At 41.5% G+C, this 22,685-nt stretch overlaps 1 protein-coding gene across 3 annotated transcripts in view; it reads left to right on the top strand.

Moving 5' to 3' along the window:
- The window catches only part of LOC122758513 (unconventional myosin-XVIIIb-like), a 46,640-nt gene extending 24,733 nt beyond the window's left edge, over positions 1 to 21,907 (top strand). For 2 of the 3 annotated variants that reach the window (XM_044012743.1, XM_044012744.1), the window contains exons 31-44: positions 804 to 1,004; positions 1,096 to 1,206; positions 2,087 to 2,191; positions 4,854 to 5,015; positions 5,104 to 5,217; positions 7,446 to 7,562; positions 7,643 to 7,726; positions 8,348 to 8,485; positions 8,601 to 8,786; positions 15,400 to 15,533; positions 16,226 to 16,267; positions 18,706 to 18,852; positions 19,451 to 20,427; positions 21,667 to 21,907. In XM_044012743.1, coding sequence (XP_043868678.1) covers positions 804 to 1,004; positions 1,096 to 1,206; positions 2,087 to 2,191; positions 4,854 to 5,015; positions 5,104 to 5,217; positions 7,446 to 7,562; positions 7,643 to 7,726; positions 8,348 to 8,485; positions 8,601 to 8,786; positions 15,400 to 15,533; positions 16,226 to 16,267; positions 18,706 to 18,852; positions 19,451 to 20,405 — 2,496 coding nt within the window. In that variant the 3' untranslated portion in view covers positions 20,406 to 20,427; positions 21,667 to 21,907. The remainder of the gene's footprint in view (positions 1 to 803; positions 1,005 to 1,095; positions 1,207 to 2,086; positions 2,192 to 4,853; positions 5,016 to 5,103; positions 5,218 to 7,445; positions 7,563 to 7,642; positions 7,727 to 8,347; positions 8,486 to 8,600; positions 8,787 to 15,399; positions 15,534 to 16,225; positions 16,268 to 18,705; positions 18,853 to 19,450; positions 20,428 to 21,666) is intronic. The other variant, XM_044012746.1, reaches the window with a different exon arrangement.
- Positions 21,908 to 22,685: the final 778 nt, after the last annotated feature.

Here is a 22,685-nt window from a genome sequence, read left to right as displayed (position 1 = left end):
GACACACTTATTTCCTCATTTTTGGCAGCGATCTGTCATTTTGCAGTGCCATGCTACACCACAGTTATTTTACTGTTTTACTGACTTCATGATCATTCATTCACTGTTGTTTTTGAGTGAGGAACTCAAGTAAAGGACACTGAGCTCCATTGTGTTGTTAAAAATCACTTGCAATGAGAATGATTTAGCTGATTTAGTTTCACCTGGGCTCAAAAATGGCTAATCCCTGCTAATTTTAGTGTTAAAGGGGCTTGAAATATTGTTGTTCAACAATATTACTGATGACAGAAGGTCTTTTATTTTCACGACATCTGTGTTTTATCCACATGGAAACACTTTGTCATTCGCTGTTGCTCATCTTCATTGTCGTCGTCGTCTTCTTCTTCTTGTGTATGGAGATTTTCTGTCTTTTCGGTTTGTTATTTATGAAAGATTTATTTAAAAAAACTACAACTTGTTTTAACACAGTACACATGTCGTATGTGCAAGCAGCGCTACAGCACCGCACACAGGCCTGGCATACAAACTACAGTGTTTAGAGTTTAGAGGAGAAACGAGCTGCACATTCAAAAATACATAATAAATACACTTTGAACATATATTATATATACAGTTATTAGAATCTTCATTTTGGGCTTTTGTTACTTTGTGTACTTTACTGTCTGTTTTCAATAAATGCAAATTAAACCTGCAACAACCATGGGGATAAAAAGAGGATTTATTAGTTTGAGGCTGGTAAAATGTTTAGATACCACTAACACACACTGTGTTGTGTGTGTGTGTGTGTGTGTGGGTGTGAGCAGGAGAGCCAGTCGGAGGTGTCTCGCCTGCAGAAGCAGAAGGAGGAGCTGTGCGCCCAGATCCGGGACCTCAGCCTGCCCGTGGATCTGGCCTCGGAGTCGCTCCCTGACCTCAAGAAACAGCTCAGACTCCTGGAGGGCCAGGCCAGTGAGAGGGCGGAGGAGGTCACCCAGCTCTCCGCCAAGATACAGCAGCAGCACCAGGTGCCAAACACTGTCCACACACTCATCCAGACACATCACATCACATCACCCAGCACCACCTTTCTCAACTCATTTCCCTCATCTTTGCTAGATCCACATGAGGTTTGAGGTGGAGATGGAGAGGATGAAGCAGATCCATCAGAAGGAGCTGGAAGACAAAGACGAGGAGTTAGAGGATGTGCACAAGTCGTCTCAGAGGCGGGTGGGTTCAGCATATCCAGTCATTTCATGGTGATAACCCAAACTTAAGGTTCCTGTAACATTTAATTCTTATCAATGGTACGACACCATCCACCCCTTTAAATCTGTAACACTTAATATCTTTTTTTTTTGTGATCGAATCTTTATTTTATTTTCAGACAGAAACAATGCAGTACATTTAGACCTAATATCATATTGAACTGAAAATCAGTTCCAAGAGTTAATTTCATGCATGTAATTTAAATCTTTAAAATATACAGACATAAATCCAGTGGCGGCTGGTGATAAAAAAGGTTCTGACATATGTGATATGTCATCGTTCTTCATAAAGTACACGCTCGATAAAGACATGATGGACTCCAGGTCACCTGACGACCAAAAGCACATCGTAACCACCGTGGTGTCCGTGCCTTAGAGACTTATATATTATACACAGAACGTCATTAACTAACTGTGAACACAACCAGGTACACACACCATACACAGTGTGAGTAATCCTTTCAATTTCATCATTATTTCCAATTATATATGGTTAACACACGTTGCCAGGTTGGAAGGTTTCTGCAGATTTGTTGGGGGACACAAAAACATGTCCCACAGCCCAAAATAACTGAAGCTGACGAAGCATTTGACACTGGAGTGTCTTCAGTCTCCTGGACAGAGTAGAAAGTTTAAAATCACCAAACTGTGGTTGATTAGTTGTGCAGCTCTGTTACTTTTACACTCTTCCACAGATGCTGTTTTAATGCCTGTCATTATGCACTGAGCAATGAAAACAATGAAAACCCATTCTACTGCTCATTCATCTTTTGTTGTTGTTGTTGTTGTTGATGTTGTTGTACGTGTGTGTGTGTGTGTGTGTGTCGTGTGTGTGTGTGCAGCTGAGGCAGCTGGAGATGCAGTTAGAGCAGGAGTATGAAGAGAAGCAGATGGTGATTCATGAGAAGCACGACTTGGAGGGACTCATTGCAACTCTGTGCGACCAGGTACACACACATGCACACGCACACGCACACGCACACACACACACACATGTTCGACATTCATGACATGAGGGGACATTGCATTGACTTACATTCATTTCCTGGAGACTTACTCTAACCATAACCCTAACCCTAATCTCAATCTCAGCCTAACCTTAAAACATACCTTCACCTTAAAATGTAGTAATTTACGTTATGGGGACTTGCTTTTTGTCCCCACAAGGAAGACAAGTCCCCATAATGTGACTCTGTAAACAGGTTTAGGTCCCCACAACATTAGTAATACCTGGACACAAATACACACACACACACACACACACACACACACACACGCACACACACACACACACGCACGCACGCTGCCGCACACACACACACACACACGCACACACACACATACACACACACACACACACACACACGCATTGCACGCGCACACACACACACACGCACACACACGCACACACACACGCACACACACACGCCACACGCATTACACACACACACACACACACACACACACACACAGAGTTTGTTTGGAGAGCCTAAATAAAGTATTATCCCAAATCTTAGCCGTAACCAGTTAACCACAATTCAAATTTATGCCCCTAACTTAACTTAACCAGTTCCTCAGAAAAGTGGTTCTGTCTCATTTAGGCCAGGTTTTGGTCTCCATGAGGACTACTGGTCCTTGCACAGTGTTCATACACTGGACAGAAAAGGTCCTAAATTAGTCGTGCTAATTCCGTTCTCTCGAGATCACAGAGAACACTTGATGCGTAACAAAGAAACAAGGCTCATTTTGTCATGATAACAGAATGAATGTGCGCTCCTGTGACGTGTTTGTACTCTGTTACATCACAACATGTGATCCACCGCCGTGTTTAATGTTCTGACGCGTGAAGCCGTCGACTTTACGTCATTAGCGACATTCTGTAAAAACAACCACGAATCGACAGAAGAAAGTTCATTTGTAGTTCTAAACATATTTAGGGTGTTTTTGTCTATTCCATACAAAGTTATTCCTCTCTCCTACAGCGTCCATTACAATTATATACACATGGTCAATTATGTAAATGAGGCGATGACATCATTTTGCGACTTTCCTGAGGAGATTTTCTGCTTGAATTCCTGTTTTTTTATTTTTGTCGAACGATTTGATTCCTCTGTCTGTTGAATTTTCTGGTTTTGGCCTTTGGACTGAATAAACAGTTTTGAGAACTCTCTTCCCAAGACTCTGCATTTCTGAGTCCATTCTGTCAGAACGTGATCGATTGAAGATTTTGGTGGACCTCTGAGGATTGAAAACATTTCAGAGTTCGCCCCCGGCACTCTTCAGTTTGGTCGTGGCTGGTGGAGATCATTTCATTTGACTCGGAATCTTTTCTTTTCATTTCCTGTCTCATATTTGATTCACAATCTCTTTGAAATATGGTAAACTGAAGTGGAGAGCTTCAAAATGACTGTTCATATGTAGAGTGTGGAGTCCTGAGTCGTAACCACAACACTCCGGTTCTGATTTGACCTCGTTTTTCAACCCAAAACACACAAACCTTAATCCTAATCCTAACACCACACGACGAGCGAGAAAGAGAGTAACAGAAACAGTTGAGACTTCTTTCTTTTTCTGTCTCTTATCGTCTCATTACTTGTCCAGACTGCATCCAGGAAACTTAGAGCTGTGACGTGCAGAGGTGCTGACACAGGCAGGCGGTTGTTAAGGGAAGAACTGCCGGCATTTTAAAATACATCTGTGTGCAGCACGGTTGAAACGACACCTGAATACTGAGAAACACAGTCTTGTGGAGCTGATAGCGTTGTTGGAATGTAACCGACATTTGTTTGGATTTAAATTTCACACAATACAGCATGTTCTCCCCGTGGGAGCGTGGGTTTTCTCCGGGTTTCCTCGTTATCCTCCCACACTCCCAAAACATGCAATATGGGGATTAGGTGAATTGGTGACGCTAAATTGACCATAGGTGTGAATGTGAGAGTGAATGGTTATGTGTGGCCCTGCGATGGATTGTTTAAGCTTCTTAAATGTGAGTATTTTATTCATTTCTTTGCTCAAAGAAATCATTCAAAGTGAATCATTTTGGTTTGTGGACAAAACAAGACATTTGAGAACATCATCATTAATTTTTTAAGGTTTTCTGATATTTTATGGACCAAATGATTAATCAAGAAAAGAATCGACAGATTAATAGATGATGGAAGTAATCGTTAGTTGCAGCTCTAACTGCTTATGTTATGTGATATATCTTAATATGTCCCCTGTTATTCAATCAATATACCATGGTTTATGTTAAACATATCTGAAAGGGACCCCTCAGCCAAATAACACTAGTTATAATGTGATGAGTTTATAGGGCCCTTTATGTCTGACAGGCACCTCAATCAAATACTGAAGGTTTAAATGTTATTTTCCTTTTAACATCAGTATCCCTTTAACCGGAGAATCTAAAATGACCTATAAGTGTGAGTTAGTAATGGTTGTTTGTCATGTGAGAGGCAGGTCAACTGTGCAGATTTAGGGTCAGGTGATGGCTGATGAGAGCAAATAACAGACTGAAGCAGCTGCATCGTGATAGAAAGCGATATCAAAAACACAGGATTTCGTGTATTTCGTGCAGGACTTAGCGTGAGCTCTCTCGTCCTGCAGGTGGGACACAGAGACTTTGACGTGGAGAAGAAACTGAGGCGAGACCTGAAGAGGACTCACGCTCTGCTCGCCGACGCCCAGCTGCTCCTTGCCACTGTTGACAGCTCGGGACAGAATGTGCCCAACGGCAGTAAGGAGCAGATAGAGCGCCTACACTGTCAGGTACAACCAAATACTTTATACCACAGGTTCGCCGGCTCACTTCCTGTCCTGTAATAAACACATGTGCACTCGCTCTGTCTCCAATTAGCTGGAGGAGAGTGAAGCGAGGCGTCTCGAGGCTGAGAGCATTCAGGAGGCCCTCTCCCAGGGGCTGGAGAACACTCAGATTGAACTGGAAAACATCTGCAAACAGAGGAGTGTGGTGAGTGAGGACGTGACCGATTTATCTCTACCTCTCTTTCCCCTCAAATTAAATAAAACATGAACATATTCAGAGTTACATTTTTAGAGTGTACATGTATTCATGTGTGCAATATTTTACAACAGAAATTTAGCTTTAGTCATAAATTAGCACGTAGAACAAAGTGCCTCTGTACGCAGTTGGACAGAGCTTTAACCAATGATCCAGAGGACGTTTGCAAAGTGACTGAAAATGTGCTTGTTGTAGTTTTCTTGGTGTGATGGCTGTTTAGTAATGGCATCTAACGACTTTTCTAACGACTTTAGATTCATACAAAAGCTTGTCAGAGGTCACTTCTCTGTGGTTATTGTATAAAGCCCACCCTGCACCTGGGGAAAAAACACATTTGTTATTAGAGATTCTGAAATTAGCCAAGATTTGGATGGAAATGAGCTTTTAGCTAAATCTGTTATATTTATTGGTCACTCTAAATTGACCATAGGTGTGAACGTGTTGTTTCTGTGTGTGTGTGTGTGTGTGATGGACTGGCAAACTGTCCGGGGTGTAACCCCCGTCTATCACCCGATGTCAGCTGAGATTGGCACAGCGCCCTCCGGAGGATAAAGCGCTGGATAATGGATGGATTTATGGATGTCAAAGCCCATTAGACAGATGGTTGTACAGTGTGTGTCATCTTGACGATTGATCTTCAGATTTTGAGGTAGCGTCAGGCTGCGTACATACATAACTTCATGGTACCGCTGTTCTACCAAGTATTCAACCATCCATCCATTTTCTAGCACTTTATCCTCCACATGAGGGTTTACACGGAGCATGAGCCAATCCCAGCTGACATAGGAAACGTGGTGTACTCAGTGGACAGGTCACCAGGCCATCACAACCATTCACTCTTACATTCACACCTATGATCAATCTAGAGTGTCTGTATTGTGAGAGGAAACCAGAGAAAACGCTCCGTACATGAAACACAAACCACAAACCGTTTCTCTGCAAGGCAACAATGGTAGCCACTACTCGACCATGTGTCCCTGGGCTGAGAATATTCAAATACATTTACTTCCACTTAACTCATCACAGACTCCAAGGCCTACTGCAAAGAGTTGAACAGCGTTTATATAAATTCTACTGATAATATTGGAATTCTTTTTTAGAACATTTGAGATGAAACTAATAAATCTTGGGTAATGATGTTTGACTTTAATGCGTTTTGAAATCTCAGCTCCCCGAGGTGTATACTTTACTGGAATAGAGGAGACTGGGGTAAGTGGAGCCATCCCGTGTTGCTAGGAAACCATAGAAAAAGAGCAAATATTTAGGAGGAAGACATCATTTCATGTAGTCTGTGAAGGTAAGAGCCCCATGGGTAAAGTGGAAAGACATTAATGTCCAAAAAAAAATGTTTCACTCATGAAAGTGAATTAAGTCAATCATAATCTTCACAAGAATTGTGTTTAGACCAAAAATAGACTATTTTATTTGTTTTATTCATCAGTATAAGGCATAGGTCAATATAGTAGCTCCGGAGTAAGTTGAGCCTGTAGCTCATGTACGAGTGTATTTTGGCTGTTTAAATCAAGATTGTGAATTGTTCATGTTTAGGTGGACATTCTCATGCACAACAGGCAGCGGTTTAGTCGCCACTGATGTTCCTGACAGATCTGCCGAGGATGTGAACGATGGGAAGTCTGTTTCTGTTCAAGCAACAGCGACAGATACAGAAATAGACAGAATGATGGAGTTACTGTATATTGACATGCAAAGACTAAGCACCTAGCAGAGGCAAGGTTCTCTTATTTATTTATTTATTTTATATAAATCATTTTTATTGGAGATCATAGCACACACACCAATAATACATTTAAAAATTAACATGTGTTAAATTGTCTGTAATAAATAAAGACACAGCTGTTATTTCATACAGTGTGTGTGTATGTATATATATATATATATATATATATATATTTTTAACTATAGAATAGTGTTACTTAGGGAGGGTGGGAGGGAGAGAGGAGGAAGGGGAGGAGCCCACAGTGTATGCAGATATATTAGTGAGCAACGCAACTATAATTGATGATCCTGAATATGAAAAACCTACTTCGGTCTCCACAAATGGATGTAGACAACCATATCAACAACTTTTTATGTTTGGTCAAACTGAAGTTGTGAAAGTGATGGTTTTATATCTTCATCATGTATGTGTGTGTGTGTGTGTGTGTGTGTGTGCTCAGGTGGATGAGCAGTTAGCCCTACTGCAGCATGAGAAGGTGGACCTCCTGAAGAGGCTGGAGGAGGACCAGGAGGACCTCAACGAACTCATGAAGAAGCACAAAGCGCTCATTGCACAGGTTGTGCATCAGGACAACATTCACAGTGTGTGTCTCTCTGTCTGTGTCAATCACTGATTGATCTCTCTCTCTCTCATTAGTCCTCCAATGACATCTCTCAGATCAGAGAGCTGCAAGCCGAACTGGAGGAGATGAAGAGACATAGACACTCTCTGCAGGAAGAGGTTTGTCGGACAGTTACAAAGAAAATGCAATGGTTTAGTGATTAAATCTCCTGTTGGAGCAGGATAATATCAGATCGTCATGGACGTCTCTTAGTCATGTGAAGGGATTGTTCAGTTTGACGTATTTATGCATGGTCAAATTGTTACGTAAAGCTCAAGTCACCAAAGGATAGTTGTCAGGCAGAACTGTTGGCTCTGTGCAACATGTTGAATAACAATCACTGTGACTGGCTGTTTCACTCCAGCCAGTTAGACGACGAGCAGCAATGACTTTATACTTGTACCACAAGCAAAACACCAATAGTTGAGAACAGCAGGGTCATTTTCCTCTTGAAGCCACCAGGCGATCATGAGTCGATCAGTCTGATGATGACTGAGTGACACAATACACAAATGATGCAGTTTCCACTGAATCACACTCTCGGTTTAGTTCCGCAGATTGCAGCCACCTGCTGGTAAGTAAAGCCGTGTATGCAACCTTTTTCTTCACCATGAGCGGGCGTGTCCCAGGCTCATAATCAGAAAACTTTATTGTCCATCCTCACAAAACATTTTCTTTGAACGTGTGAACACATGAAACTGTCAATAAACACTTAAAATCTCCCTCTCCTCATACAACAGCTCCAGCAGTCGGTGTCAAGGGTGCAGTTCCTGGAGTCCTCCACTGTGGGGCGTAGCATTGTCAGTAAACAAGAGGCACGTGTCTGTGACCTGGAAAATAAACTGGAGTTTCAGAGAGGCCAGGTCAAGAGATTTGAGGTGAGGGAATTTGGTAATTGTGGCTTTTGCTGAGAATAACAAATCGTATCGTGCTCTGTTCTCCTGCACGGCCTCGTCTCAAGCGGTCCCCACTTCTGCGATGTGTATCGCGCAGGTGCTGGTGTTGCGTTTAAGGGACAGCGTGGTTCGCCTGGGGGAGGAGCTGGAGCAGAGCGCCCGGGCTGAGGCTCGGGAGAGAGAGAACGCTCGCTACTACCAGCAGCGCCTGCAGGACATGAGGCTGGAGATGGATGAGCTGACCCAGAGAGAGCAAGACAGCAGCCGCAGACGCATGGAGCTGGTAAATCACACACACACACAAACCACAGTGTCCTTCACTCTGTCCTGCACACACACTGTACCATACGGACGACACTCTTATAACATCATACCAAGACAATGCTGTGCTTCCAACAGTTTGAAGAAGGCCCTTCTCTATTCCAACATGCACAAAGCAAGCACTATAATAAAGACATGGTTTGATGAGTTTGGTGTGGAAGAACTCGAGCCAGGCCTTCTATTCCAACACTCGTGCCTGACCTCATAAATGCTCCACACAAATTCTGATAGAAACGCTTCAAAATCATGAGAAAAGTAGCTGGAAGCTGTTATAGCTGCCAAAGTGGGACCAACTCCATATTAAATTACTGTATACTTCATTACAGTCCATGTTGGTGTAATGGTCAGGTGTACAAATACTTTTGTCCATATATACTTTTGTGTATACGTACACATCCCATTTCTAGAAAATGTTGGATGCTTTCTCTGAATGCATTTTAAATCAAACGACAGGAAAAAACTGGCAGTATGTCATTGATGCATGTGTGAGTGAATGAGTGAATGAATTTGAATGATTATCAAGGCTTGAAATAATGTATATAAATGCAGACCATTTAGCAAATCCTTGAATAAAATGAAATAATTCATCAAACTTGAATACAAGTCAGCAATATAACCAGGTTTTAATAACACAACTACTGTATATCGACTGTTATTTGTGACAACACTTCATCATAATGTGCTGTGGTTTTGGAGAAAAGATAAGTAGACTAGAGAGTATGCTGATTTGAGTTTTTAGTTTGGATTTAAATGGAGGGAGAGAGTTGATGTTTCAGACGTCTGGTGGGAGTGAGGGAGTCCATCGAGGAGGGAATTGCAATAATCTAGATGGGTGGTTGGGACGAGACTATGAATAAGAATAGAAGTGATGTGGGGGGTGAGGGAGTGACAGAGACGATTAATGTTACGTAGATGGAATAAAGCAGACGGGGTAATATTGTTGATGTGAGAGTGGAATGATAATGAGCTATCAAGGATGACACTAAGACTGTTAACCTGGGGGGAGGGGGAAACTGGGGAGCTGTCAACTGAATAATGCAGTTTTGGTTCCAATGAGGAGGATTTCAGTTTTGTCATTAATGAGTTTAAGGAAGTTCGCTATTGTTTAGACAGAACTGTTTCAGACAGGTGATGGTGAAGGTGTTTGGTTTGCAAGCAGTCGAAATGGAATGTTGAATTTGGGGGAAAAGGGTAGGTGATGAGAGGAAGAGGGCCCAGGACTGAGCCCTGGGGCACACCCGATGTGACGGGATTAGAGGCGGGATCTGAAAGACTGGTGAACTGAGAGATATGAGTGGAACCAGTCAAGGGCGATGTGAGAGATTCCAAAGTCTGTGGAGATTATTGCAGGAACAGAACAGTTAATCTTCGAGACAACTCATCTTCGGCAAAACACAATCACTAACGCTGCTAAATATAAACCTCAAATGGCATTATTTATTTGTGTGCTGTGAGAAAAATACGACTCTTCCTCCAGGCTATGATTAAAACTACGCGGTACTTCCACAACAGTCACTTTTACTGCAGTTCTCATTAGCACAAACAACATATGGTGTCAATGCAAAAACATCACTTTCATTACTGATCACATTTCCTTTTATCATGGTAGCATTAGCAGCAGGAGGAGGTTGGATCGTAAAACTTCTTTTCTTTAACACGGTTATAGTTCTGATACGTGTAGTTAGTTTTTTTTTAAAAAAAACTGTGGTTCTATGAAGCATTGGCTCATTTTAGCCAGTAAATAAAGGCTCACCTTCAGCACATGTTTGGGTCTACAATATCACAAAACTATGTTTGCCACTTTGACCTCATTCAGACCTGTTATTAATACACGAGTATTTGAGTGAAAACAACTGCAAAACACAGCTGATCATTGTTTTCACAAGGGAAGCAGAACAGCAGAGCATGTACACATATACGTGTGTGTGTGTGTGTGTGTATATATATACACATATATACATGTATGTATATATGTATACATATATATATATATTTATACATATACGTGTGTGTATATATATACACATATATACATATATGTATAAATATATATATATGTACACATATACGTGTGTGTGTGTGTGTATATATATATATACACATATATACATGTATGTATATATGTATAAATATATATATATATATATACATATGTATATGTATATATATATAAATATTTATACATATACGTGTGTGTATATATATACACATATATACATATATGTATAAATATATATATATACATATGTATATGTATATACATATATATATTTATACATATACGTGTGTGTATATATATACACATATATACATATATGTATATATGTATAAATATATATATATACATATGTATATGTATATATATATATATATTTATACATATAAATATGTATATATTTATATATACGTGTATATATACGTATATATGTATATATGTACATATATACGTATATATATATGTATATATACGTGTGTGTGTATATATATACACATATATACAGATATAGGTATATATGTATAAATATACAGTATATATATACATATATATACACACACACACACACACACACACACACACACACACATTTTAACCAGAGACAAATGTGTGAAAATGTCACAGAAGAGATATGTGGAGAAAATACTTACAAATATGCAACATAGCAAACCCAGAGAAAAGACTTGCCAACAGAAGTCATGGCAAGGTCAAGGCAGTACGTAGTGTCATTTACTCATGTGTAAGATATTTGAAAAGCACAACTGACAAGTAGTTGTGCTTCAGGAGATGTGAAGTTGAGGAAGTAGGCTTAATATTTGGTTGCACCGCCTTTGGCGTTGATTGCGGCACTCGTGCGCTGTGGCATTGTGTCGATAAGCTTCTGCAGTGCTTCTGCAGTGCAGTGTTATTTCCGTCCAGTGTTGCATTAATTTTTCACCAAGATCTCGTATTGATGACGGGAGAGTCGGACCACTGCGCACAGCTTCCTCCAGCACATCTCAAAAATTCTCAATCCATGTGTGAAAATGATGTCTCATGCTCCCTGAACCACTCTTGAGCCTGATGAGTCCTGGCATTGTCATCTTGGAATATGTGTCATGGATGGAATAATCTGGTCATTCAGTATATTCAGGTAGTCAGCTGACCTCACACCTGACCAACTGCAGCAAACCCAGATCATAGCACTGCTCCCACAGGCTTGTACAGTACACTGGTGCATCACTCTCTTCTCTGACGTCTTTTGTTTTGGCCAGGCAGCGTCGTACGACTGGTTATTGTGTAAGTCCACTGTCACACTCTCTACTTGTATGTCTATAATTCAACGATTAGAAGGCATTAGTGGGTATCAGTGAACAGCAACAAAGGTTTATGAGGATAAGTGCAATAGCGCTAGTAAATACCAACCATGGAAAAATAAGTTTGGATTATTGCCCAACAAACCAAATGGTAGCAGATTTACCATCGGGGGATGGTAGCTCAGTGGTAGAGCGAGTCGTCTTTCAACTCAAAGGTTGTGGTTTGACTCCTGAGCCTGCAGTGTGTGGATGAGTGTGAAAGATGAGTGATGTTTTTTTGGTGCTGGTGTTGACATAATGAGAGAAGAGCTTTAAAACTGTGATAAAGAAAAGATGAAAGCTTTGTTTTGCGTTGTTGCACAGGGAGATTTGCAGTCAGTGCAGGTTATGTGTAGGAGCATTTGTCCACATTTAGACACTGACCAGCAGTAGTTTCAATGTTTTCTCTAATCAGCACTCGTACATTCACTTATTAATGTATTTGCAGCTGTCTCCACAATATCAACATTTTTAATAGTTAAAACTCTTTTTCAAAGAGAGGAGAACTTCTCAGAACACTCAGCTTCTCTTGACTCTCTTGTGTCTTTCCCTCTCTCTCTCTGTCAAACACACACACACTAACAGCAGAGACACATCTGTGCAAACAGTGTGTGTGTGTGTGTGTGTAAGGCGTTTGGAAGCCCAGATACGATCATACGTGGTCACATGAGATGCATCAAGGGAGGCATTTCAATGATTCCAGCTATGAACACTACTTGGCACAATCTGGCCGATGGACGTTAAAACCATGTAGATCTGAAGATCTGAAGGTCTTTGCGAGCCGCAGCGCAACCGAACCTGACGGGTTCCGTGGTAAAAGAGCGGTCAGGTGATGCGTTTCAATTGGTGCGAGAAAGATGTGAAAGTGGATGCTGAGGAGGCGGCGGACACACTGGGCTGTTTGATGGACATTCTGAAGTCGTTCTATGAAGCACAGCGGGAACTTGAGGGAGACAAGTATCCAACACTTGGTGTGAGAAACTGAAACGCACTTAAACGGCACGATGACTGGCTCGCGAGTAACGTGATAATGCAGGACCTCCACAAGATCGCAACAATCCTCTGGCCAGAATCCAACCAGGTGAGAATGTTGTCGCACTCAGACACTCAGGGATGCCGTTCTGCAAGACACAGCTGCAGGTGCACCAGATGTGGAGAGTTGAGACCCAGATCGACACAAAAGGTCTTTTTTAACTGATCTACAATTGGGTATTTCAGATTTAATTCTTGTGTCGGACGTCACAGTCATGACTCTGGCCGGGAGTCTGTTGATGTCACATTTCAGCATCGGCTCAGCTCGCTTGGAACCTCTCCAGAGCAGGTACCAGGAAGAACACCAGGTACCAGGTACTATCACTGATGGAAAAGCAAAGCAACTGAAAAAAAGAACTGTATAATGGAAAATGACACATACATCCTTCATGTATGGTGCAAAACTCGGGATGCTGGAAGAATCTCTCCCTGCTGATCGGCTTACCGTGAACACAAGTTCAAATATTTCACTCATGATACCGTTTGTGTGACTTTTCTTCATCTCCTCCTGGGTGTGACCGATGTGACGTTTGTGTCTGCTCTTGTTCACGTTGCCTTTGTGTGTCATGAAGAAGGAAGATGCCGTGTTCTCGCTCGGTGCAGACTTCTGTTGTGACCTCTGAGCTGAGGACAAGAGACGGAGCTTCGATAATTATTCAGTTATTAGCACAAAGCAACACACACACACACATGTGGATGCCCTTTAACAACCTACCAACCGACAACGTGCACACACACACACACACACACTCGACCCACCTCCCCCACGTTCTTAACGTCATCTCTCTCTCATCCTGCGTTCTCTCGCTCCGACTGTGATTAATCCTCATTGTCTCCTCAAGGTTATGGGCACACACACACACACACACACACACACACATGCTTACAGTGTGTGTCACTATGACAACCACTGCTCCCTCACCCGTCTCCTCAAAGCTTTTAACCAACAACTTTGTAAGCCTAGAAGCTGAAGTGTGTGTTTGTGATAGACTGTGAGGACATTTTGACCTTGTGAGGACATTTTGACCTTGTGAGGACATTTTGGATGGTCCTTGCAAATTTAAAGAGCTTTTTGAGAGTTGAGACTTTGTTTTGGGGGTATACAGCAGTCGGGGTTGGACTTGATCCCCATAATGTGACTGTGGAGACAGATTAAATGTAAATGATTACATTTAAATGTGAAGACATGTATTTCTGGGATGAGGTTAGGGTTAGACCCGAGTCAGTCTCCAGGAACTGAATGTAATATAGCTGAAACGATTCATCGATGGATCGATTATTAATCGATTTTCATGATTAAAACAATATTTCTGATTGTTTAAGCTTCTTAAATGTGAGTATTTTCTTCATTTCTTTGCTCTGAATAACAAAGAAATGATTAAAAGTCAATGATTTTGGTTTGTGGACAAAACAAGACGTTTGAGAACGTCATCATTTCCAAGTTTGACGAACACCGATCAACATTTTTTTAAGATTTTCTCATATTCTGAACACCAAGCGATTAATCGAGAAAATAAACGACAGATTCATCGATTATGAAAATATTCGTGAGTTGCAGCGCTGCAGAACTGAAGTCACTGTAATGTGCTGGAAACCAGACTCTGTGTGTGTGTGTGTGTGTGTGTACACACATGACAAGATGAATGAATCAATCACTCCATTCTCCCATTGTCACTGTGCGTCTGTCACAATTCCCCTCTAAATAACTGGGGCAGAGTTGGAACAAACATCAGCACCACAGGCTGTTCCACAAGACACCGGACGGTCAGTGTTTGACTGATGAGGTAATATTTGAGAGCGAGCGTGTGTGTGGGTAATTGCTGTGGACGATTGGGCCTCGGGGTCCTTACGTGTGTTGTCGGGATGAAAATGCCCACGTGAAGGTGACTGGGTTTGACGCTTCCGAGTCAACGCGCGTCCTTATCCTGAAACATGTCACTTCTGTGTTCACTTTATGTACAGTTCTTATTTTTACACTTATTTTATGCATATATGTTATTTTAGTCTCTTTGTAATATTTATATTTTTCTTATGTATATTTATACTTTTTTTACAAAAGCATCTCTTTTTTACTTTTTACTTTATGCTGGTGTTTTTGAGTGGACAGCAAAGTTAGAATTTCATTGTACAGGGAAACGTGTTTCTTTACTGTGCATATGACAATAAACACTTTGAATCTTTGAATCTTATCGTCGCACGACTTTTGTTTACAGGAAATGCAGGTGGAGGAGCTGACTGCTGTCAGGCAGACATTACAGGCCGACCTCGAGACGTCCATCCGCCGCATCGTGGATCTGCAGGCTGCCCTGGAGGAGGTGGAGTCGAGCGACGAGAGTGACAGTGAAAGGTATTTGACAGCGACGTGTGTGAAGTCGACCTTTCCTGAAACACTGAGTCGTTTATTTCTAGTCCACCATATGATCTGTTCTACTTCATGACTCGTCTATCTTAAAGATTTACACAACACAATGAAGACCTTAGGAGTAAGAATGGGATTTAAATAAACATGAACTGACCCAACTTTGTGGAAGTGTGATGGTTCAGGTTTTCTCAGGCTCAGAAATGTCCTCTATGGACGAAATGAGAGATTTGACATCACAGCACACAGGAGCGCTTGATCCGCAGCTGCTGCCATGAATAATAATAATAATATGAAATCCATATTTAGCATTTATCTAAGTAACGTACTGAACAAACATGGCAGCAGCAGACCAGCAGCTCCGGTGTCAGTGAAGTGAAAATTGGGATTTTTCTCTAAGGACTTGGTGCAGAGGAGGGAAAAGACTTCAGCTTCCTGTCAAAAATACTGACGTAGATTTATTATTTATTAGTTGAGCCTTTGTTAAGTGGTAGAATTCTTCCAGACTTGCATTTCATTGTCAACTTTAGCACCTCATACATTCACAGTTAATAAAACCTGAACTGTCACTTTACTCAAGCATGAAGTATTTTAACAGTGTCACTGAAGCACTTTTACTGAAGTCAAGGCTCTGACCATCACTGAAACTCCATCTTTAACCACTGTGCCCTTCACTCCAGCGTTCAAACTGCTGTGGATTCCCTCACTCCAAAGAAAGACCTGTAAGAACCACATGGATGTGTGTGTGTGTGTGATCCTGATAGTATTACACTGTATTGGTGTGGAAGCATCATCATAGAACTTGAATGGCATCATTACACATCACAGCAGAGTAACGCTTACTAAAAAATGAAGGAAAACTATTTGTTTTATTGTTTTTGTTGTTCTTTTTGGGTGTTGCTCATTATTTCCATCACTAATCATCAAGTTGTACTTTTCCTGAGATGTGGCAACAAAGTATTTCAAGATCATCAGATCATCAGACGATCAGACTTGCTTTATTCTGATGAATCACTCGTCCCTCACTCTAATGCTGATATTAATCCTTATATAGGACGAGTGTGTGGCCTCTATATTTCTTTAACGGTCAACATTCAGGCCATGATTTCATCCTGGAAGCAGATTATTCTGGATGATTCAAGGTTTTTTAACTAGTCCTTAATAAAATGGATGTTGCTGAGAAAATTCACCACATAAACAATTCTTTATTATTATTATTATTTATAAATCATTGTACGTGTGTATGTGTCAAATCAAACCGGAGGTTTTGGCCATCAGACAGAAATAAAAATTGATTTGTGATCATTTTGCAGAAAATTTAAAAAGTTGAATTTAATATTTATTTTCAATGTCACTTATTTACTTTATTAAGCAAATGAATAAACATTAGATTAAGATATACTGTAAAGTTTTTTTATGGTTCATATGTCAGAGGAAAAAGAAAAACAAACAGGAAGGAGACGGCTTCAGCATTAACTGCATTAATGCGTCTCCAAACTTTTACACAGTAGTGGTGAGCAGTAAACACATATTATTATTTATGTTGCTCATGTTTGAGTCACTGTGCATTTGGTTTTGAAATCAATGAAATTAAACATGTATTATTTTGGTGCCTGACACTGGGATTAGTTATGAGTTAAAATACAAAAAAAATACAAAAAATTGTTTTAAATTTGATAAAATAATTTTCTTAGAGTTAAAACAAGTAATAATGTCAAGATATTAAAAAGATAAAATCAATGATTAATGCTTCAAAATCCTCCTTAACTCTATCAGCCATTGACTGAAATTGAATTGAATGGAATAAAAATAAAGGAGGATCATAAAGTGGAATCCAGTTCTACTTTGGGTAGAGGGGATTCTTGCACAGTCACTTAGAACATGCACAAAAAGAAGATGTACAGAGTTAAGCTTTATAAAGTGAATGAATTAGGTCACAGACGTTGGTGCCGTGTAACACTGGTCTCTCAGTATGAGGTTTAATGCACACAGCTGTAACTGCTAGAGCACAGAGTTCAAGTAAAAAGAAGGATTATAGATTAATATAGATTTGATTATTACTATTATTATTACTATTATTATTATTATAGATCAGTTTTCCAAAGAAGGTGAACAGCCTCGCTGATCATCTGACCTGATCTCCAGATGTCAGCTGAAATGTTGTGAAAGTGGCTGTTATTGAACGTGATGTCTGCATGGCTGCTTATCGTCCACTGCCTCTCGTATAACTTGCATCTTTCCTGCTTTTCCATCAGCAGTTGAACACATGATTGAAGACTTAATCCAAAACAATTGAATGTATACAAACATGTCTCTAAATCCTGCTGTATACAGATGGAAGATATATGTCGACGGTTCCATGCAAGAATATCACACCATGCTGCCGTATTGTTCAGTGGAGGAAAGAATCGTACAGCGGTCGTTCTCGAACACCTGCTCAATGGTGGTGCTCATGAAGATTCACCTCGTTTTTTAAGCATCAAATATCGAATTCAGATCTGAAACATGAACACTTGAAGACACTTTGGACACAACTTGGCGAGTTTTATCACTTGCAGCGATACTTTGCATTAATTTGACAATCATAGCTCGTAGAGAGACCACACCAGGATTTCCCGCGCTGATACCAACTACAGGCATTTGGTCCCACCTGTGGAGCGTCTGCTTGTCATTTCAAAGCATCGCTGGAAGCAGTTCTCATTCGAACGCAGCTCCCGAAGTAAACGGTGAAACTTGCCAAGTTGTGTCCTCTCTGGTTTTGTGAAACCACATGTGATGGAGGTTCCTTCTCTGCAGATGTTTCCACGACAGAGAGTGCAGCAATGAAACAAACATCATTGTCTGAGATAGAAGCACATATTTCTTACATATCATAGACTTGTGCTAGTGTAGAATTTATCAGGCGAGTCTGTTTTTCCTTGTGTCCCCCAATTGGCTGCCATGTCTTCAGGAAGGGTGAGCATCTCAGACAGGGTTCCTGGGACACACAATGCAAAGTGAGCATTGACTGTGTATCGTCATACAAACACACTTCCACGTGTCCCTTTACAAATAATAATCAAAATCGACTTCTGTGGAAAGCAGGAAAGTCTAATGAATCATTGCAGCTGTTGGAGAATGTTTGCGAGCTTTAAAGTTCTGTTCTAACTTTGTTCTGCAGCGACTCTGTGTCCAGTGTTGGAACCGAGGATGTCGGAGAGGGCATTCGTCACTGGTTGGGAGTTCCAAGGGGAGGTGCCCGGGGCGGCGGCTCTCCCTACAGCAGCCGCCACTCTCTTGCCGACACCATGAGCACCTACAGCTTCCGGTGAGACCAATATCGGGTGTAATGTAAATTTAGAAAAGTAACTACGATACCAGCACGGCAAGTACCTAATACGGACCATCTTGTCCACATTGACCATCAAAAGAAAGTTGAAAGTGAAAATGACACCAAAACAGATAAAAAGCCAGTAAATCCAAGGTTGGCCATTGGTGGCTGCACTTTATTGTCCTGAATCTCTCGGGTTTGCGGGTACAGATTAGCTCCTGACTCTCTGTCTATCTAACACCTCTTGATCTCAACTATCTAACCAGGATGATACACCGCTGATAATCCACAATTCAAACGTTTAAAGGAGCTACAACCAATGGCCAATTCATCTTTCAGTTGATCAGAAGAGAATTTGTAAACAGAGAAGAAAAACTCTAGTTCTAGCATTTGCTATGTCATGTAAATATTTAAGGACTGTTGGTAAAATAAAGAATCTAAATGACAGAATGAATCTAAATGACAGAATGAATCTAAATGAATGCACACAGCTCTAACAAATAATAAAAATAATACTTACTTGTTTCCCCCAAACAATTCATCGCAGCTACTGAGATGGACTTACATTGAAATTGTCTCTTTTATCCTCCAAAAGTTCTTGTGTGGATCCTGTAGACGAAGGTTCTGAGGCTGGAGGACAAGGTTCCAGAGGTCTCGGCCGAGCCCCGTCCTCCTCCGCCCTTTCTGAACTGCTGGATGGACTTCGAAAGCGCAGAACCGGTGCTGAGAAAGGAGACGGAGCAGGCAGCGCCGTCTCCTTACCGATATATCAAACAACCGGAGCCGCCGCTCTAAGACGGAGAACTTCAGCCCTCTCACTCAGTCCAGATGATGTCCAGGAGCCCAGACCTGGACCCAGCATCCTCAAACCCCCGTCCCCTCTCCTGCCACGTGCTGCCAGCACTCGCTCCATCACCGACTCTCATACAGCTGTCGGTAACTCCACAGCTGCAGCCAAACTCTCTCGCTTCAACTCCAGTGATTCGCTCTGTTCCCTTCCCTCGTTGCCTCGCCTCTCCTCACTGGCTTCCTCTCTCTCCGCTCGCCATCCCCCTCCCTCCCTATCCATCCCAGAGGAGGACCCTGAGGAGCCCCGCCGCTCTGTGACGACCCCCGTCAAGCGCTCCCCACAGCCACTGAGGCGGTGCATGCTGGAGAGTCTGGCGACAGAAGATGGCGGCGAAGCCTCTCTGGGTTCAGAACCCATGGTCTTCCAAAACCGACGTCTGACCGGGGATGACGGCGACGCGGCGTCCGACATCTTGCCCGCCATCCGGAGAGCTCAGTCCACCAGCAGCCTGGCTGGGTCTGTCAGAGGTGGCAGGAGAACGCTGAGCGTCCACTTTGGAGAGCTGCCCCCCTCGACGCGCAGCAGGAAAGGCTCTGAAACCGAGTCCTCCAGCTCAGGTGGATCAGGAGGAAGCTCCCAGACCGGCTGGACAAGGCAACGGCTTCAGAGGCCAGAGGGAGAGAGACTGGAGGCAGAAGGTAGTGAGGGCGGAGATGTGGCATCAGTCATGAAGAGGTACCTGAAGAAGGAGATTGACTGAAGTCGATGAGCTCACGTGTCAGGTGTGTAGACCACGTCAGTATTCAATGGTTTCAGATTTGTTTTCATCAAAAAAGCTAATGCTAAATTTTAGGTGATCATTATTATTGTTGTTGTTATTTTATTATGTGACATTATTTATATATATGTGCTCAGCTGTGGAAACACCAGCAACACGTCGTCTGAGGGACATTTGAGTTAATTACAGATTATGGAAGTGTGATTTCTTCTCCTCAAACTGGTTTAGGGACAAATTCAGTCTGAGAGATTTTGACCTACTTGGGGAGCCAAGACAGTAGTTTGCATTTGCATCTCATTTACATAGTCCAGCCCCCTCCTGGTCTAAGCTGTCAGTGACATCTGATATCTGTTAGCCCACAGGACAGAAACTATTGTAGTAGTGTGAGCGATGGTTATCAGTAGCAGGTCTAGGGACCCCGAGGGTTCTATGAAGAGGTCCCAGGGGGAACCAAGAGAAAGGAAGGAATGTAGTTAATGTTAATGCACAAAAAGCACTTGAATAAAAATAAAAAAACAAGAAAGGTAATATACGTAAGAGTTAGAAGGATCAAAGATAGATACATATTTCCAATATCAAATAAAATCAAATGCTTTTAATTTGTCCAAGTCCCTCCCTTACAACAATGTAGCCACATAACAGTCAATTATTATTATTATTATTATTATTATTACCGTTTATGTGACTTTGAATGAACACTAACGTCACGTAGATTAACAACGTTAATGAAAACTCACCCCATAAGAAGATAGAAGGTTAATAAGAGTGCTTTCTTTTCATCGCTGGCGTCATGTCGTCATCTCAGAAGTAACTTCTGTGTCTGTTCGCCCTCAAGGTGTCCAATTATTCTCACGTCCTGCCACAGCTGTGAGTTGTGTTGAATGTAACGGACATTTGTTGATGTTTAACACACAAAAAAAAGCTCAGTTTTCCAGTTACAAACACAGCATCCTAATAATGTTACCCAAACAGAAGCACGATAATAACATCAACAACAAAGAGAATTGTTGTTCTTTGAGAGTCGATGCAGAAAGATTCATAAAAATGAGGCGCATCTGTGGTATTTTTAGTTCCAAGTCAACTTTCAGTGCAGTGATTTTGAAGTGCTTGATAAACTCAGGCCCATACCTGTATTATTATGTGGCAGCACATTCACACACAGCAATACCATCCCCATCTCTCACGTCCTCTTTTCTATTCTCACCATTCTCGCTTTGTTTGTTGTTTTCCTCTCTCCTGTCAGCGTCTTTGTGTCCACATTCGACAGTGAGCTTCACACAAGGACAGAAGGACAGAAGGACAATGTCAGGAGCTGCTGCAATCAAGACTGAAGGGAATACTTCAAGGATGTTTCTTTTGACTCCGTGTCAACGTTGAATCCAGCTGAAAATACACATGTTCACTCCACATGCACTCAATCACCGGTGTTTTCAGACAATCACTGTTAATGAAGAATAATAATAATAAAAAAAACAAGAACGTTTTGTGAATGTCTTTGGCCCCTTTAATTCTTTGACACATGTTTTCTTCCCTAAAACAAACCAAATCTTCAGAAGTGGCACTGATTCATTTTACCACCACATTCTTTTTGTATTGCACGACAGTTTTAAATACGATTAAGTAAGAAAATAAATACAGAATTCTGAACAATTAACGTGTTTAAACATGTGTTTACTAAACTACTTTCACTAGCACTTTAAAAGCAGCCCTGCTGTAGACTAGTGTTGTCTTTCATATTAGTGTGTATCAGTCTACTTCCTCTGCTCTGTATGATCCAGATTAATCAGAATTTGTTAACTTGTCAGACTTGTTCAAGCGAAACAGCTCAAAGCATCAAATCCTAGTATGTGCATTGCGCCTGCAGGGGGCCACAGCAGCAGAGAGCTGGGAGTCTTAGAAGTGCTTTATTGAGGTTAGTAACACATATTTTGATGATTATCCCATCTTTGTTGGTCAATGTGAAGAGTCTTCATGATGCACGAGGTTTTCATCTACGTCTGTTGTTCACACTTCTTGAAACTGTGAGGTAAAAACACTCTTTTGTGGACTGAATCTCACATGAGACTGAGATGCAGTCTTGCATTAGCGAGGCTACTGAGAGCACTTTAAATGTCCTATTTCACAAAGTGAGAGAAAGACCATGTGTCATCTATCCTCTCAACTGCTACAAAAGTTAATGGGTTCTTCTGTGGGTTGTTCCCCCACTCCTAGTTTTATGGAAATGAGTGTTGACTGTTTTTTTTGGCGAAACATAACCTCTGT

This window comes from Solea senegalensis, linkage group LG21, assembly GCF_019176455.1.
Source record: "Solea senegalensis isolate Sse05_10M linkage group LG21, IFAPA_SoseM_1, whole genome shotgun sequence".
Classification (NCBI taxonomy): domain Eukaryota; kingdom Metazoa; phylum Chordata; class Actinopteri; order Pleuronectiformes; family Soleidae; genus Solea; species Solea senegalensis.
The sequence above is the reverse complement of the archived record's forward strand: the minus strand, read 5'-3'. Positions and strand labels throughout refer to the sequence as shown.